Consider the following 17,931-nt stretch of genomic DNA (forward strand, 5'->3'; position numbering starts at 1 on the left):
ATTGGAAGACTTTGACTAGATCATTGATTTTTGGGTTGATAAGCCCTCTTATTCTCCCTTCTTCGTCTATATATTAGCAGATATCCGACATCCCATAAGTACCAAACTAAGTTGAAGCTGCTCTATTGACACAGGTTAAGACGGCACATTGAAGCCATACTTCTCATAATCAAATTCTTCTAAACTCGGTATGCTTTCAGCCCAGCCGTCATCAATTTCTCCTAGCTGCCAGTCATCTCCCACCTGAAATCTCCCCGACCTCCCGGCTAAGATATCCTTATGCATTGGCTCATACTTGACGGCCACGTCAGGATGCGGTACCCAAACAACTCTCATCCCAGCCCGCCTCCCAGCCTCTACCCCAGCGATACTATCTTCGAAGACTAAACATTCGCTGGGCAGGATAGCATTTCCCTCAAATTCTACCCCCGAGTTCAACGACTGCAATGCAAGCAAATAAATATCGGGCGCTGGCTTCCCCCGACCCCGTCCCACTCGCGGATCATCACCCAGAACCCTTCTATCCGGGCGGAAGAAGCTCAGTAGTTTTTTCGATTCCGGCCCCGAAGTTTTCAGCTCATAACTACGGGTCTTAGTGCTGGAAGCTAAAGCCAGTTGAATCATTTCCCCAGTCGAAGCACTTCGTGCACGGCTCAGGCTCGACAGGATATTCTCCGCCCCAGGCAGCGGTTTGCAATCTGGGAAACGCAGTCGCATGCCTTCACTTGATTCCTGGGCGAATTGCTCGCGGGAGATAGGCAACTTGGCCCAATTGTGGAATATATCGCTATTTGTCGAGTCCGCGACACCCATAAGCTGAGCTTGCATTGATCGAGTTAAAGGAGGTCTTCCATATTTTTCTAGCAGGTGGTTCGTAGATAGACCGATTATGTCTTCGGAGTTGATGAGGAGACCATCCATGTCGAAAATGCAGGCGCGGATCGCGGGGAAGCTGTTTTTGTTAGCTTCGGATATACAGTTATCTCTAGTCGATAATGCTTCCGCTAGATGTCGTACATAGATTCCTATGTTGGAGGCTACTCACTCTGTCTTAATGGGAGTCATGAGGACTGGATGTAAGGCAAACTTTGACCTTGATTTGGGAGTATTGGGGGTAAATATGAGAAAATGTGAGTTGGAATTAGGTCAAGTCCAACTCGTCTTCGCGCCCCCAGTCCCTAACGGGTTAGGGGCGCAGCCCTAGAGGGTTAGGCACTTCATCCGTTATTTAGGTATCTTTTGTATGGTGTTATTATACAAAAGGTACATAATTATAGTAAAACAGATATAAGCTATAATATTCTAGGATCAAAGCCCATCAGTCAATAAAGTTCCATGCTAGGACACTTTTCTTCATTTCTTCCATCTCCTGTTGCACAAGGGCCTCCATGATCTGTTTCTGTGTTTCATCAGGGTAGTATATTGACTAGTGGGCAGGGCGTGGGTCAATCAGGCTTCGAGAGTTATGAGCTATCTCCGGGCATTTACGTGAATTTCTGCTATATACTGACATGAGTCTTAGGGTTTATTGTCTATTAATGGTCTGAGATGACCAAAAAACATAGAATGCTGGATTCCAAAGAATGATTCTATTAGTCGGTATTTTTATCCATCAACATCATAGTTGATCACGTTGCAATACAAACCAACGGAAGCCAGTAAAGGAAGATTTTGAATGATGAACAATGTCTCACATAAAAACCAATTGAATTTCGACTTTATCGAAGCCCTCGTTTGGACCCTCGTATTCATGTGGCGTTAGGAAACCATGGACCGTGGTTAGAGGTGAAAAGTCTGGGGTAGCTGCCAATGTCGTTTGAATTTGAGACATCACTATAAAATGGTGTAGATGACTTCGTATGAGGTCATCTGGTCGTGTGCTTTCTTGAAAGTTGATGCATTTGGCATTTGCTTGTCTTGGTATTTGATGTATATATAGACCGACCATGAAAGTCCTTTAGTCTCGATCTTACTGAATAACCTTTTCAATCAACCGACTACATTTCGTTCAACTGTAACAAGATATCTAACCCGCGAAGATGCACCTCTACAAGGCTCTTGTTCTTGTCTTAGCTCACCTCGCCCTGAGCAGTAAGTATTTCAACACCTACATTAACCCCCAACTTACTAACGAAATCTTCCAAAACAGAAGCAGCAGCTTGTCCAGCAGGAGGATGCGGCACTGCTCCCGCCTGTGTCCTCACTGAAACATGCGCCACAGCAACCTTTACCTCGCCTTCGGCAACGACTATCACAAGCTGTGTCCCAACACCCACCTGCGCGGGGGTCTACTGTAAGAATCCAGAAATCACATCTAAACATGACAATGTATCTCATTTTAACTAACAAATGTTAGCATCCTGTGAGTTCGGCAACCCGAATAGCCAATGCTGCTCGGGCTACTGCGCCGCTAACAAATGTCGATCGACGGATGATGACTGGCCGTCATGTAGGGAGGATGGCGGGCTCTGCCTTGTCGACGAGCACTGCTGTTATGGGAATGCCTGCATAGATGGAATATGTAGCCGGACTTGATAGTGCCCAGGGACGGGATCGTAATACGCTAGAATGCCTACAGCAAGTATACGCAGAATGAACCACTGACTTTGTATTGAATTAAGACCTGACAGTTAACGGCTGCATGAGGGCTTAAATGTCCTGAATTAAACGTTATATATTCATGGATTTTTATATACAAGTATCAATATGGATATCCTCACATAGCCAACACTTGCTCAGCCTGTTCAGTAAATGCCTTCATAGCAGTCCTCCACAACTCCGGCCCAACACTAACCCTCGCAACACCCAACGCCCGAATCTCCTTCACCCCCAGAAAACCCTCTCTCAAATTCATCTTCACATTAACCATACCTCCCAGGGCATCAACCAACTTCGCCACCTCCTCAGTCGAAACCCCCCTCCCACTAGGCCCACCCCAAACAAAAACCGTAGTCGCACCAGCCTCCAAGAATGCCCTCCCACGCTCAATAGCCTCCTCAATAGTCCCATTCTCCGTCAGCAACACATCAGTCCTAGCGTTAACCACAAAATCAGGAACCCCGGCAGCCTTGGCCGCCTGAACAACGACACGAACTCGGGCCGCAGCCTCGTCTACTGACCGCAGCATGCCAGTCGCGTCCATATCTTCGATGTTACAACCCACAACGCCTAGCGCAATAATTTGATTAATGGTATCTGTCAATTCAGAGACATCACCATATCCATCTTGCACATCCACTGTCAGTGGCTTAGCAGGGTTGATAGCACGGACGGAGGCGGCGATGGCGGCTATCGCGGTCAGATGTTGGGCCTTTGTTAGGGCGTTATCGTCAACGCCGATCGTCGCAGCAATCGCATACGACCCTGTTGCAATAGCGGGCGCCGTTGGTAGTGAGGCGATTATGGAGGCTGTCGCAGCGTCATAGACGTTGGTTAAGATTAAGGGGTTTCCGGGTTGATGGAGGGAACGGAGGTGTTTGGCGACATCGTTTTGGGTAGACATTTCTTTTTTAAATTTTGTATATTGTAGTTGAATATGAATATGAATAAGTATATTTTTATTTTATCCTATAGAGTACATATAAATATCTATACTGAATATGGTGCTCTTGAACATTTGAGTCATTGAATACGAGAGAACCTTGGAAGTAATGATTTTCGGAGCCGAGAACATCTGCAGACTCGGATCTACGAGGCAGACAATGGTATTTATTTTCCCCTTGTCTCAGACTAGAGAATAAGCCGAATGGCGCAAGGGATCCATTTTCCCCTCGGCCTATGAAGAATTACAGATTGGGAAGAACATGCAGGTCATTACACTGCTTACACAGGGACTTTCGATGTAACTCCAGCCAAGTTTGCCACAGGCGTGTGAGAATGTTTGGGGAGACTTGAATTGACTGGTTCGACACCCAATATGGGGGCGAAACTGCAAAGAAACAGAAACAGAAAAAAGAAAAAAAAAGGAAAAAAACAAAGGGCGTACAATGATTATACACCCCGGAGCCTGATGGCTCCCCCATTGCTCCATTGGGATGCATAAATGGACCTTCCATGCAGCTGTGAAACCGAAGATCCAATAAGAGGAAGTGGTTAAAGTGCGTGAACTGACTGAACTGCCTAAATAGCCTTAGAATATCTACAACATACGGAAAACGTCCTGATTTATAACCTGAAGGAACATAACTAATCAAATCCGTGAAGGTTCAAATTAATCAAAAAAAAGATAACATGTGGTACGAGGAATTGGCCCCGTTTCTCTTTAGCCTATCGAAAGGAGTAAGAGTCAGTCCACTAGTCCGATGTAGGGCGAAACATTGGTAACACTGGGAACCTTCGGGATATCCGTGCCTGGGTGCATATAAACGAGGGGCACACATTCCTTAGGTATCTTGGGGGGAAATAAATGAAGCCCCGGGTGTTATTGGGAACAATTCCCATTCGTTTTAGATATAAAATTCAAATCTTTATAGTTAGAGAAACATCAACGTTTTGACGTTTACAAAACCCGACCACACCCGCTTCGGTACGGAGTAAACATTCGGGAAGCCCCGTGGATCTTCTCCTCACGGTATTGGTATGGTAATCGGCTGCGCTTAGGCTTATATAATATACAGAGAATCCTTTTATAGAACTTCAAAGGAGTATGTTGTACTTGAAACTTTTAAAAGAACTTTTTAAATAGATTATATTTCTATTCATCTTTTTTTAAAAATGGACATTCGAAAATAAGAAGAGTATTGTACTTTTTTTTTAGGAGTCAATACATTGAAAATTAATTAATAAAAAAAAGAAAAAAAGAAAATCCGATCGGGAAATCCCCTGTAATTTTACAGGGAATCGCCGTCAGCTCTCCCCACTCTATTCGCCTTGCTCTTGTCTTTCGACCTTTCTCTCCTCATTCTTCTCTCTTTTTACATCTTACATTGCTTTCACTACATCATTATCCCCCATATTTCTAACGATCTTATGGCGTATGGGTTTAACTCACTCCCTCGTGCAGTTGGCCGCCTGACCTGCAGCTCTCACGCTGCCATCCGACCCTGCTCACCTCGAATCCCTCTCACTTCCTCCCGACCTTGACCTCTCACTCAACTCATAATGTCGACCGGTCTAAATATCCCTCATACCGGGCTGTCTCTCCACCTCGGAGATCAGTCCGGTGATCCTTCTGTCAAGCCAAATCAGATCATGCGGTTGAATTTGGTGCAGAGCACCCTCGATGATCTGATTGAGAGCCTACGGAAGGATCAACCCGCTCGAGTCCGGCTGGGAAAGCACCCATCACTTCACTATGGGGGCAAGACTCAGACGTTCCATGCCTATCCCGAAACACACCGATCTGAGATCTACCAGAGCTCCTCCGATAAAGAGACACTGTATTTCACAGGGCTTCTAAGTCATAGCCTGGAGGTTGAAAAGGCTAAAAATGCCACAGCGGCTACCGATCAGGCCCTGGCAGATTTAGAGGAAAAACTGAATGCTCATGAGAGAGGGAAGGAGTCGAAGAAAACTCACATAATCTCACATCCGGATGAGTTGAAGGCTCTGCGAGGTAGCAAAGCAGGCTACAAAGGTCCCACCACCAAAGTTGAACTTGAGAAAGACCGTTTCCTCAAGACTGCTGCCAATCGTTCTCTCACTGCAAGTCCGATCCTGGGTGCTCCCAAGTCTCCTTCACTCGCAATGACTCCAACATCTGCTCCAATGATGCAGAGCAAAGATCGTGCGAGGCTTGAGGCCCTCAAAACTCCCTTCATTCACCTTCTCGCCGTCCGCGCCGTATCGGCCAAGTTCCTTGCCCGTCAAACCCGCACTTCCGTCGAAGACTGCGTCGCCCTCGGTGAGAAATTTGGGGTTGTGAACCGAATCAACCCCGAGAAATACAATCTCAAGGATAAAGTCTACAAGGATCTCGATTTGTTTGGCTTCAATTACACCGAGGAGGACCGAAAGGAAGCCATTGAGAATTCTATCTCTGCCTTCGACCGCATGCGCATCTCTCGATCCGACAAACTTTGGCAAACACTTCTTCCAAAGGCTGAACGAGGCAAGGGAAAGTGTCTCTCGCGTTTGAACCTTCGTACTGGTCCCCCTCAGAAGCCTGTTGGCTCACTCGCAAAAGCCAGTGGGGAGGACTCGGGCAAGGACAATGACACCGACCGCGCCACAAAGGGATCTGCGCCTACCAAGACCACTGCGACCTCGCAGAAGGCTCGTGACAAGGACATCACCAAACGACCCACCAAAACCAAGAATACCAACAGCACCCTCACCGGACGAATTACGAAGAAGACCGGTGGGAAGGCCCCAATCAAAGTGGACAGCAAGATCAAGTCTGCGGAATTCGTTCACAGCTCAGACGAAGATGATGATACCGACATGCCTGATATTCCCCCTGCCGCCCCCGCTCCACCTCCTGCGGCTGCTCCTGCGCCTCCACCCAAGCAGCAACCAAAGGAACACAAGCGGACCCCATCTAATTCGAAGCCCCCACCACCGAAAATCAAGGCACCAGCCAAGCCTCGCACCACCGAGACTACTTCAGTCTCATCTGCGCCTATTTCTAAAGCTAAACCTGAGGCATCGAAGTCTAAGCTCGAAACACCTAAGCTCGAATCATCCAAACCAGTCCCCAAGGTTACAGCTTCCAAGCGTCCTCCCTCTCGACCCTCTACTTCGCCGCAGAAGCCGTCCCCACTCGGCTCCTCTCCCCCTGCCAATGTTTCCGATGCTACCAGTAGCGACCGCAGCCGATCTGACAGCCATAACCAATCCTCTGGTTCATCCTCATCCTCACCTCTCATCTCCCAACTGGCCAGAACCAACAAGGTGGGCCGTGTAGCCCCCGCTGCCGGCAAAACTGTCAAAGCTACTCCCAAAACCAACGGTATCACAAAGGCCACCTCCGCTGCCCCCAACCCATTGAAGCGCAAGGCCGAGTCGGATCAATTGTCTGCGCCCCCGGCCGGACGTCCTACTGGAAATCTGGAGGCAAAGCGGCGCCGAGCGGTCAGCTCATCCAGCGGCGGCAGCACCGGCAGTGCATCTCCACCAATGAGCTACGAGATTCTGAGACAGCAGCTGCGGGAGAAGTCTCAGAAATTTAAGAACTTCTACACCAAGTATCGCAACTTGCATGACTCCCTTGCAGCTCTCTCCAACCCGCCCCAGGTGGACCTTGACAAGCTGCAAAAGCAGCACACTCATCTGCAGCGCATGAAGAAAGAAATTTGGGAAGAGGATCGACAGCTTCGTGAAGGCCTTCATTCGTAATTTAATTTCGTTATCTTTTGTCATCTGCATGGTACCATGTCGCACTCGAAATAGTGCAAATGAACCCACAGTCCCGGCGTTTGTATGTTTATCTACCATATTATTCATCTTCATAGCAATTCATATTCTTATGGCCCAATTTTCTTATCATTTTTCGAGTACCCTGGTAGCACTACTTTCGGGTAGATAGACTGCTAAAAATTAACATAAGCAAATAATTTTGGGAAACCACTATCTTCTGCAAACAACGAAACTTTATATATCAATAAAATATCAATAACTCGGTCCAATTTCAGTTTGTACTCAATAAGCAATGGAACCAGTTTCCGGTCGATCTTCACATTTACCCCAGATCGACCAAAACGCCATCTTCCAAGTCGGTTCCATCTACTAGTCCCAATTGGGACACAGTGGGCCCTTTATTATTGGCGGTGTAACACGTGGGAGTGTCACGGGATTGGTGAATCAAAATGCACGTGACTGCAGCAGTAGACGTCATTTGGTCGCTCAGTAAGCTATACCTAGTTAGGTTTAGCCTCGAGGCCATTTGAACTTGCTGGTTCAGAGCATCTAGCAATTGTTACACCTACGGCCAGTTATTTGTCCTACGTTGTCAAGTGACAGCACAAGTCACCAACGGCATACTCAAGTGCATATTCTAAGCTCGTTTGACAATGACTCCCCCGGCCCGAGGACGGGGGACTAGCCAGCGCAGCCCGACTGTCTTGGTGGGATTGACTATCAAATCGTATGGACCAAGCTTAACTAACACATATCTTCAATACAGGTCACAGATTCCCGAGACCAGCAACAACCCCAAACACCCCGTCGGCGCCGCTCGCCCGCAACCCGATTCATCACCGTCGACAACGTCCTCCAATATGCCTCTGACGTCCCTTCAATGCAGCAGCGCGGCCCACCACCCATCTCACGGTCGCGTCGTCTTGCCTCCGCAGCTGGAGGCTTAATAACCAGCGCAGGCAGTAGCAGTTCAAGCGCGGTGGCAGCATCTGGCGGCACGATGAGCCGACTTGCGGCGCAACCGCGTCTCCCGCCTCGAACGACAAAAGTCAGTGAGAAGCTGGTTCTTCTGCCTGATACCGGCGAACTGGAGGAGGGCGAAACCGAAGAAGAAGATGACGATTCCGATGGTGCGGACCTCGTAGACGAGGAGCTTGTCGCGCGTCTATCCAAGGAGAAAAATGTCGACCCGGAAAGGATCAGACACCAATTGCTCATGTCAAAGCGACGTGGAGGTGATTTCGACGTCGATAATGATCTGGCCCCTCTGTTGGCCCAGGAAGAAGTCCTGAAGAAACGCCGTGTTGCGCCCGAGCGCGCGAAGAGTTATGCTGAGCGGTTACCGAAAGCGCGGCGGACGGAGAAGCTTGCACGTGTTACGGCCTATTGTACGGCTCAAGCGTATAAGATGGGATCACTTGCTGCTTTTGTTAAGGAGCAGCATGGTGGGCGGACGAAGCTTTATGATGATTGTCTGTACACCGCGTATCATCTCCCTCTTTTGCCGGGCCATGAGGGGTATCGTTTGCGAAGTAGCCCCGTGTTGAAATACCCCGGTGGCAAGTCGCTTTTGGATGAGGAGATTGAGCGGAATGAACTTCGTGATTATCATGATGAGTACATGCTTGAGACGGAGGAGCATTCCGTTGGTGGACACAATCGTCCAGAGGATGAGCATCATTATGAAGGCTCGCCACGACAGTCTGATGGTCATGATCATGATGCCTGGGAGGGAAATCGTGAGGATTTCTTGAATCGCATCACCGAGGAAGCTCGTAACCACGCCAATGAGCATGAGCATGCTGCGAGTTCTGGCGAAAGTGTCGATGGGTTACAGCGTATCCCGCAACTCCCGGAATCAGGCAGCAACCAAGGATCCAGGAAATCTTCGCCTGAGCCTGCAGTTCGTCGCCGAAGGCACAGCACGGATGACACTCATGCTTTGATTCGAGACCGTCCTTCCCTGCCAGCCACTACACCCTCCTCGTCCTCAGCGCCACCGCCCTCCACCCCACAAGCTCCAGCTCGGACGTTATACAATGTTGCTGAGATGTTCGTCTTCAGTTATGGCGTTGTCGTGTTCTGGAACTTTACTGAGCGACAGGAGAAAGACCTGCTGGCAGATCTGGCCTTTGCGACGTCATCGGCAACTGGTATCCCTACTCCGCTGGCGACGATGCCTCTTGATGAGGAAGACTTTGAGACAGAAGAGTTCCATTTCGAGTATTCGACCGAGATCTCGCGCCCGCGAGTCTATAACGATATGATCACCCTTCGCAGTGGCGACCACATGATCAAGCTCGCTATTAGCCATGGTATCTCGCAAAGCACTAAACTGTGCTTCTTTGAGGAAGTCATGGCCCGACAGATGGCGGACGCCAAAGACGTTCCCAGACGTCTTGCAGTTTCAGGCCAACTGGGCATGAAGCGCGAAGAGGTCTTCCGGATCCTAGGTCGATTGTTTAAAAGTCGTGTTGAGGTCAACCTTTGTAAGCTCCCACTCATTTTATAGCTCATGTTTCATGCTATACTCCAGAGAAGAAACTGTTCCGTACTAACATCTACCACCAGCCTCTAATATGCTCGATGTCCCCAACTTCTTCTGGGAGAGCGAGCCAACCCTTTACCCGCTCTACATCGCCGTGCGCGAGTATCTGGAGATCAAACCACGTATCCAGGTCCTCAACGAGAGATGCCGCGTATTCCTTGATCTTGCAGAGATCCTGTCCGACTCAATTGCCGACAACCGCACTTCCCGTATGTTTTGCCCTTCCCGCTCCTGACCTCTCAACTAACTCTATTCTAGACCAAACCTGGATCATCATTGTCCTCATCATCATTTCAATCATCGTTACACTTTCCGAAGCCTTCCTCCGCTTCGGCCTCCTCCATGCAAGCCAGGGTGCCACTGGTACACCCGCCAGTATCTTAGCCCGTGTCATGGGCCGATCTGTTACACCCTCTCCATCCCCAGAGTGGTACCCGTACTCCGCCGCCAACGCACCACCAGGCTGCATCTGTCCCTCTGTTGGCCCTGCGGGTCCTGGCTCGGATATGGGTGTTAGTGGAATGATGAGGTACTAATCTATTGAACTTAAAAGCTGGATATGGCGCAATTGGGGTTACGGAAGGGTCTTTGGAACAATTTCTCTTTGATTGCATATTACCTCCAAACAGATTCATAATACTTGACTTTTCAAATGTTCTTCCTGTCACTTTAGCAATACACGTCACATTCTCACTATGTAGTACGGAGTATGGACTATGTTGTACTGCTTAGACATGCAGTCAGCCCCGACGTTAGCTCATGCATCATTACCCCCTTGCGGCCCCTCGTGTCGACCACATGACTCGATGTGTCTATTCAAAGAGTACTCTGGGTTTGAATTGAGCAGATGTCTACTAAAATGATCTTGAATATATGCTTGAAATAATTTGGCATAGTCCAGTGTACTCTCTGAGGGTAGATCTGGTGTTGAATTATTACAATCTCCGTAATTAAGTATGAATTGCATTCCCGAAACGTCTATATACTCTTTCTCAAACATAGAATAATGGGAACCTCGGTCCCTTTTGACACATTTGACTACTGTTGAAGCTGGAGAACTCAAATAAGGTGAAAAGATCTATAAACATCAAACATCTTACTCCGACAATCGTAGACCCAGCTTGATCAGTAGCGGTTTCTTGACCCCATACAACAAAAGCCTGCTTATCAGCCCAGCTAGAGCACTCCGGGGAGAGATGTAGGTTAAAACACCATAGAATATTTACAAGTATCAGCTTCATCATAGCTTTCCCTAGTCTATATTACTGTTAATATTTCAAACTCTTGCATTATCTTCAATTAGATGCATACCTTTACCCAATACAATTCCGCAGAGTATCCGAGAAAGGCCGTAGAATATCCTTCTCATCATCGTATTTATCATCTTTTAGCCAACGCTCCGGCAAAAACCGATCTGCCTGGGTGAACTTAGCTCCGTAGGAAGCATAGTGTGGAACGGAAACAGCAGTATATATTATGTTAGAAGTATGATTAGACAGTTGCACCGAGACCGGACTTTTCCTGGGACGAATTTGCCAACGATGATAGCCGATATCCCGAGTGGTGCTGGCGGGTATATGCGTAGAGATTCTTGAAGGACAACGTCAAGATAAGTGTAGTCACTGATGCAAATGTGATTTCTGGGGGGGACTTGAATCAAGAGCTAATCTCTGAGACTAGTTTCTGGCATGTCGCCGGTGTATCTAATAGTAGGAAAGTACATCCTGATAAAATAGCTGCTGTGGTCTCACGTTGTGTAATTATACCATTCTACCAGGTCGACTGTGGATCCGATACTGGCGTTGTCGTGCAGCTTCTTTATTAGAGTATCGATGTATCCCTGGAGTAGATGTTCCTGGTGTTTCAATGACTGGCTAGCGCTCGACGCTGACGACGATGGATCTCGTCTGTGGGGGAGACTGCAATATTGGAAGCGCCGTTTTTGCAATATGGAAGAATCGCGGGTCTATTGGGAGGTTTGTTGAGAATGCGTAGATGTCTTTCCATGCTTGCTCGGCTCGATGGCTCAGCTTGTCCCGGGTCGTTTGTATAGCATCGCCGTACTGTTCGTGGAGGTCTTGAAGTCTTGAGATGGTACTCAGGAAGGATCCTGGATACTGGCTGAGTGTGTGGAAGTATCGATTGTAGATCACTATCCAGATTGCATATATTAGGACTCCTAGAGAAACAAAGATATAAACTGTCGAGGGTGAGAGACAGCCCTAAAGAGTGTAGTTACATGGGTAACTAAGTAGAGAATCGACATATTGCGGTGTAGTTGCCAACGCTACGTGGTAGACGATACTCGGTGGCATTTTGAAATGGGCGAAAAAGATCGAGCATTAGGTTTTAGCTGCAGCTAATCACACGATGTTGAGGCGTGTAAGAATAGCGGTGTGGACATAGGAGGATGATAGTAGGATGTATGAAGTACCCCGTACATATAAGTAGTACGAAGATATATAGTTCTCGGGGTCCAAACCCCGATTTGCGCTGGCGGAAACACTCCGAATAAACCTTGAAATACGATTTTGATGTGTCTAATCTCGCTATAACGATTGGGGAAAAGATATATAGATGACAAGCCGGGTGTTCGTTGTCATCTCTATATCTTTTCCTCAGTGTTATTATCCACGAAATGACTCGTTCCACGCTTAATACTGGCCCTATCAACCTGGTTTTGGACCTGGGAGGGGTACTCTTCCATCCAAAATTGGGCCAAATGAATCTGGCCACTGATATGTCCTCTTTATCGATGGGAAGACTTGTCTCTACATCGATATGGATGGCCTATGAGTGTGGAAAACTCTCTGAGAAAGAATGTTATAAACAGCTAGCAGATCAATATGGAATCCAAGCAGATGATCTTGCGATGACCATAAGCAAAGGCCGTGCAAATGCTGAATACGATAGAGATTTAGTGGCTAGTCTCTGGGACTTCAAGAAGTCTATGGCTGGCAAGGTAGTGTTCATTCTTGCATCGAACATTTCCAGCCCAGATTACATGGCTCTTCAGCAACTGTGGGGAGAGGAGTTCTGGTCACTTTTTGATCACATTTTCCTTTCATCTACAGTGAGAACTCGGAAGCCGAGTATGCGATTCTACCGCCACATGCTGGGGGTCAGTGGTGCTGTACCGCGAGATACGATTTTTGTGGATGACCGGCCAGAGAATGTGCTGGCGGCGTCTGCTTTGGGTATCAAAGGGATGGTATTCACCAATGGCGAGAATCTGTTGCGGAGTCTCGTGAACATGACTGGGGATCCGGTAGCGCGAGGCCAAGCATTCCTCCAGGCCAATGCTGGGCAACACCGTTCAATCACAGATCGAGGAGAGGAGGTAGATGAGACTTACTCTCAACTTTTAATATTGGATACCACGGGTGATGGGTATGTATTAATCTCGTGGATGCACTATCAAGTTAACGAGATTCATTGACTAGCTTACTGGTGTCATTGAGTCGGCCCCCTAGATTCTGGAACTTCTTCACGGGTGAGTTGGACTGTTTTGAAACTATGAAATACAATTCTCAGGTTGTCCTGTAGGCGCAGCAAAGTTCACCACAGAGATCTACCCGGACGACCTTGATAGTACCGTTTTGGCCCTAGCATCGATGCCCTACGAACCCTCGGTGGTGCATTCCATGTTGGATGAAATGCTGAATAATGTTGACGAGGAAGGGTTGATATTGGTTGGAGAGCCACTGAAAAATCCATTGATATACAACTAACAAACTTGGGTAGTTTTATCTCGATAAATCACGTCCCAGAGTCGACGCAGTGATCTGTCTCAACGTCCTCACGCTTTTCGGTATGTATGGAAGAGGCTACCAGCTGCCAGAAACTATGAGTTGGGTCAACGACATTCTGCTCAACAGAGCCTATATGAGTGGCACTCGATACTACCCTACGGCTGAGTGGTTCTTGTACTACATGGACCGACTCCTCTCAAGGTCTAATGATCAGATCTTGAAGGAACAATTTGAGGGTATTCTCCGGACGCGGGTTATTGAGCGGATCGGTGCTGAAGGAGATGCACTGTGTTTGGCCATGCGTCTGTGTGTATGCAATTCGCTTGGGATTGCTAATCGCCCTGATTTTGATACTTTGGCTGCTTCCCAGTGTAGGGATGGAGGCTGGGAGCCATCATTCATGTATCTTATCCCGGGGTCCGGCAGGAAGCTTGGGAATAGAGGCGTGACGACAGCATTTGCAGTGAAGGCACTCCAGGGTGCCATTTACACCTAGACTATTAGAGGTTGATAATATAAGAGGGCTCAACAACATATAGATAGGTCATTTACATATGAACTCTTCGCCAAAATGCCCAGGCGCTAACTGGCTAATACAACTCTGGACTAGTCTGACTTCCCCTCTCTTCTCTTCTCTCAGAAAGATATAATTCACTAAATATAGCTCACTCTCTGGATATAAGCGGTTCGATCCTGCGTTGTGTGTTTATCGTTCAAGTCAGTAAAACATCTAGATGGCACTCGACCATATTCAATTGAGATAACATTGACACTCAACAACACAATCCATGCTATATACGTCTCTTCAAATTGCATTTCCTTATTCGACTTCATATTCAACCGAAATACCATGAATTCACCCAGCCAAATTACATCCTCAGACACAATCATCCCATTCCATTTCTGGGATGACGTCCCTCACACCAGAGCAATCGGCTTAAATGTCACTCTCCGATTCGACAAACTCCTCGACCCGGAGAAACTCCGCAATTCTCTAACCCGCCTACTCGAAATAGACAACTGGCGAAAACTCGGAGCTCGTCTACGACTAGACGTAAGTATCCAAATACCCAACGCCGAAGTCCATAACTAAACCTGTCCAGAACTCGGGCAAATTGGTTTACCACCTCCCGCCCAAATTCACCAAAGAGCGACCTGGCTTCATATTAACAACCGAAGCACATGACGGCAGTATCAAAGCCCATCCTCTAGCATCACAAATGCCCTCTACACAAGAAACCCCCAAAGTCAACGTCCTAGATGGCATGAGCAAATACTCCCCTCTTGTCCGCCACAAAACAGCTCCAGCCAGCATAGCAGATTGGTTAGGAACGGATATACCACAGCTGGTCATTCATACAGTCCTCTTCCATGACGCAACGCTTCTCACAATAACATTCCAGCATACTCTCATGGATGCAATGGGTCTATCTTCATTCCTGCATGCATGGACAGCGGTACTATCAAAGCGTGATGTCCCACCCTTCCTCGGGTTCGATGAAGATATCATAGAAGCGCATTTGGAAACCACAACCGAGAAAACAATGGCAGGTATTCTATTCGGACAGATTTCCCTTCTGTTAATTGCACTCGTGGGGTGGTGGGAGAAATTCTGGTTTCCGCGCGTCGAGGATAGAGTCCTTTGTATTCCGGGGGAATATGTGCGCGAGTTGAGAGACAAGACGTTACGGGAACTTGATGGCAAGACAAGTAAAGACCAAGACCGTCCATTCGTCAGCGAAAGCGATATCCTCCTCGCTTGGCTTGCAACTCTCCTCGTCACGGCACATAATCCAAACCCGAATACCCCAGTTCAGATATCGAATATCTTTGATATTCGCTCTATACTCGCCCTGCCGTCTCCGGGGGTGTATATCGGGAACGCGATAATGCCATCGTGTGCAGAGTTCCACGCACACGAGTTTGGAGTCTTGGATCATAGTCCGGACTTGGATTATCAGTTGGGTCCTGTTGCATTGAAGATCCGACATGCACTAGAGACGCAGCGGACGAAGGAGCAGGTTCTTGCACGTACAGCTTTGCGGAAAAAGATGCTTCGCGAGATGGGGTGTTTACCGCTTGTTGGACATCCTGGCCAACTTGGTATTTCCTGCACAAATTGGCACAGGGCGGGGTTCTTTGGGGTTGATTTTGGGGGTGCAGTTGTTGGAGGTCAGGAGGAAGGATTTATACCTTGTAGACCGTCTTATGTAAATACGGCGGGGCCGGAACCGTTGGATGGGAATGGGCCACGAAATATGGTGACTGTTACTGGAAAGGATGGGATGGGGAATTGGTGGGTGCAGATTATTGCGAGGGAGGAGGTTTTGGGGAAGATCAGGGAGTGGACGAGGATGTGAAGGACAAAGGACTACCATAGGGTCATAAAACACTGGAGAAATCAAAGAATCCAAAATCTCCGTTGAGAGGGACATGCTAAATATGAAACAGAGACAGTAGATATCAGTACAAAAGGGCTGGGACTCCAAAGCACCAGAAATCCAGGCCCAGTTTTTCTCCCCAACATTCGTTTTATCGTATATCCTTCAAAATTCCCTTTCTAGGCGATTTTAAATTTAGCCGGTAACCTTGAAGATGGACTCGGCGAGTCTCTCGACGTTGGCGCTGGTGATACCAGCAACGGAGATACGGCCGTCCTTGGTGGCGTAGACGGAGTGCTAGAAGGGTTGTTAGGAATCAGGTCTGAAGAGATATAATTTAAATCTTACCTCCTTGGCAAGGGCGTCCATCTGCTCGGGCTTCAGACCAGTGTAGGCGAACATGCCGATCTATATATCATGTTAGTCATTTGGATCATTGTCAGGATCAGTTTTCGCTCCTTACCTGGCTGGTGATGTGGGACCAGTCGTGCTTGCTGCCAAGCTTCTCGAGGTTGGTGCGGAGGAGAGAGCGCATCTCGATGATGCGGCTAGCCATGCCCTCAACCTCGCCGAGCCACTGCGTGTTAAGAGCAGGGTCGTTCATGATGGTGGAGGCGATGCGGGCACCGTGAATGGGAGGGTTAGAGTAGAAGGGACGAATGAGAATCTTGACCTGCGAATCGACGCGCTTCTTCTCCTCGGCGTTCTCGCAAACAAGGGAGAAAGCACCGACACGCTCGCCGTACAGACCCATGTTCTTGGCGAAACTCTGGCAAAGAGCAATGTTGTGGCCCTGCTCAACGAAGTGGCGGGGAGCAAAGGCATCCTTGTCGGCATTACCACTGGCAAAGCCCTGGTAGGCCATGTCGAAGAAGGCGAAGTGGCCCTTCTGCTTCATGACATCGCTGATCTGGCGCCACTGGGCCTGGGTAGGGTCGACACCGGTGGGGTTGTGAGCGCAAGCGTGGAGCAGGATGATGCTACCCTCGGGGGCGGCCTTAATATCGGCAATCAGACCCTCGAAGTCGAGGCCAATGGTGTCCTTGTTGTAGTAGCTGTACTGGGCGACCTCGAGACCGGAGTCGGAGAAGACAGCCTTGTGGTTAGCCCAGCTGGGGTTGGGGAGGTAGATCTTCTTGGCGCCGGGGTAGAACTGCTTGAGGAAAGCACCGCCAATGCGAAGGGCACCGGTACCGGAGATGGTCTGGGTGATGACGAGGCGGTTGTCCTTGATGGCGGAGGAGTCGGGGCCGTAGGCGAGCTCGGCAGCGGCGGTGGTGAAAGCGGGAACACCGGTGATGCCAGCGTACTCCTTGTCCAAGCGCGATGCGACAACCTTCTCCTCAGCGGCGCGGACGGAGGGCAGGACGTAAGGCTTGCCCTTGTCGTCACCTGAAACAGAATGGCTTGTCAGCAATCAAATATGCAATCCATCGCGCAATGCGGCGATTGTTTGGGGCGAGGCTTACGGTAGGCACCAACACCCAGGTTGATCTTCTCCTTGAAGGAGTCGGCCTTGAAAGCTTCGGTGATGCCGAGAATGGCGTCCTATTAACCGAGCTACGTTAGAATTGGCCTTTCAAACCACCAATCCGATGATTGCAAGCTCAAGAAAGCTTACAGGAGGACCCTGGGGAACATTGGCCCAGGCCGAGGCGTGTCTAGCTCCGATCACGACGGTGCGCATGTTGACCTCGCGGGAGGCAGCCGACCGGCTGGCGACTCTGAGAGTGGAAAGCATAATGACAGAGGATATGAAGAAAAATTAAAGGACACCGAGCTCTCCTAGATTTGGGGATTTAAAAGAGAAAGGGAAAAACCGGGGGAGGAGAGAAAGAATATAAAAGGATCGGAGATGGTGTCCCGATGTTTTTCGCCCTGACTCATGTGATAATGGTACCGGGTACCTACCAGTTGGTATGTTACTCCGCCTTTGTTGAAGTACCAAGTACAA

General features: G+C 48.6%; 7 protein-coding genes across 7 annotated transcripts; 4 read left to right on the plus strand and 3 right to left on the minus strand.

Moving 5' to 3' along the window:
- Window positions 1-135: 135 nt before the first annotated feature.
- Window positions 136-1,065, minus strand: PGRI_018480 (putative HAD superfamily hydrolase; the record flags this gene model as incomplete). Its single annotated transcript, XM_040789561.1, has 2 exons — window positions 136-952; window positions 1,046-1,065. 2 exons carry the CDS (start codon window positions 1,063-1,065, stop codon window positions 136-138), a joined length of 837 nt encoding a protein of 278 aa, XP_040646514.1.
- Window positions 1,066-2,716: 1,651 nt separating this feature from the next.
- On the minus strand, window positions 2,717-3,502 carry PGRI_018490 (isocitrate lyase/PEP mutase family protein; the record flags this gene model as incomplete). Its single annotated transcript, XM_040789562.1, has 1 exon — window positions 2,717-3,502. One exon carries the CDS (start codon window positions 3,500-3,502, stop codon window positions 2,717-2,719), a length of 786 nt encoding a protein of 261 aa, XP_040646515.1.
- A 1,598-nt stretch (window positions 3,503-5,100) lies between these two features.
- PGRI_018500 (uncharacterized protein) lies at window positions 5,101-7,275 on the plus strand (the record flags this gene model as incomplete). Its single annotated transcript, XM_040789563.1, has 1 exon — window positions 5,101-7,275. The coding sequence occupies one exon, from the start codon at window positions 5,101-5,103 to the stop codon at window positions 7,273-7,275; it is 2,175 nt and encodes a 724-aa protein (XP_040646516.1).
- A 674-nt stretch (window positions 7,276-7,949) lies between these two features.
- On the plus strand, window positions 7,950-10,380 carry PGRI_018510 (RMD1 family protein; the record flags this gene model as incomplete). Its single annotated transcript, XM_040789564.1, has 4 exons — window positions 7,950-8,003; window positions 8,063-9,785; window positions 9,868-10,053; window positions 10,103-10,380. The coding sequence occupies 4 exons, from the start codon at window positions 7,950-7,952 to the stop codon at window positions 10,378-10,380; spliced, it is 2,241 nt and encodes a 746-aa protein (XP_040646517.1).
- Window positions 10,381-12,482: 2,102 nt separating this feature from the next.
- On the plus strand, window positions 12,483-14,092 carry PGRI_018520 (HAD-superfamily hydrolase, subfamily IA; the record flags this gene model as incomplete). Its single annotated transcript, XM_040789565.1, has 5 exons — window positions 12,483-13,234; window positions 13,288-13,337; window positions 13,391-13,536; window positions 13,589-13,902; window positions 13,972-14,092. The coding sequence occupies 5 exons, from the start codon at window positions 12,483-12,485 to the stop codon at window positions 14,090-14,092; spliced, it is 1,383 nt and encodes a 460-aa protein (XP_040646518.1).
- Window positions 14,093-14,446: 354 nt separating this feature from the next.
- On the plus strand, window positions 14,447-15,956 carry PGRI_018530 (Transferase; the record flags this gene model as incomplete). Its single annotated transcript, XM_040789566.1, has 2 exons — window positions 14,447-14,650; window positions 14,700-15,956. The coding sequence occupies 2 exons, from the start codon at window positions 14,447-14,449 to the stop codon at window positions 15,954-15,956; spliced, it is 1,461 nt and encodes a 486-aa protein (XP_040646519.1).
- A 216-nt stretch (window positions 15,957-16,172) lies between these two features.
- PGRI_018540 (Pyridoxal phosphate-dependent transferase, major region, subdomain 1) lies at window positions 16,173-17,718 on the minus strand (the record flags this gene model as incomplete). Its single annotated transcript, XM_040789567.1, has 5 exons — window positions 16,173-16,274; window positions 16,326-16,385; window positions 16,441-17,369; window positions 17,447-17,525; window positions 17,599-17,718. The coding sequence occupies 5 exons, from the start codon at window positions 17,716-17,718 to the stop codon at window positions 16,173-16,175; spliced, it is 1,290 nt and encodes a 429-aa protein (XP_040646520.1).
- Between the last annotated feature and the right edge of the window lie 213 nt (window positions 17,719-17,931).

The sequence above is a fragment of the Penicillium griseofulvum genome, assembly GCF_001561935.1.
Source record: "Penicillium griseofulvum strain PG3 chromosome Unknown contig_80, whole genome shotgun sequence".
NCBI classification, from domain to species: Eukaryota; Fungi; Ascomycota; class Eurotiomycetes; order Eurotiales; family Aspergillaceae; genus Penicillium; species Penicillium griseofulvum.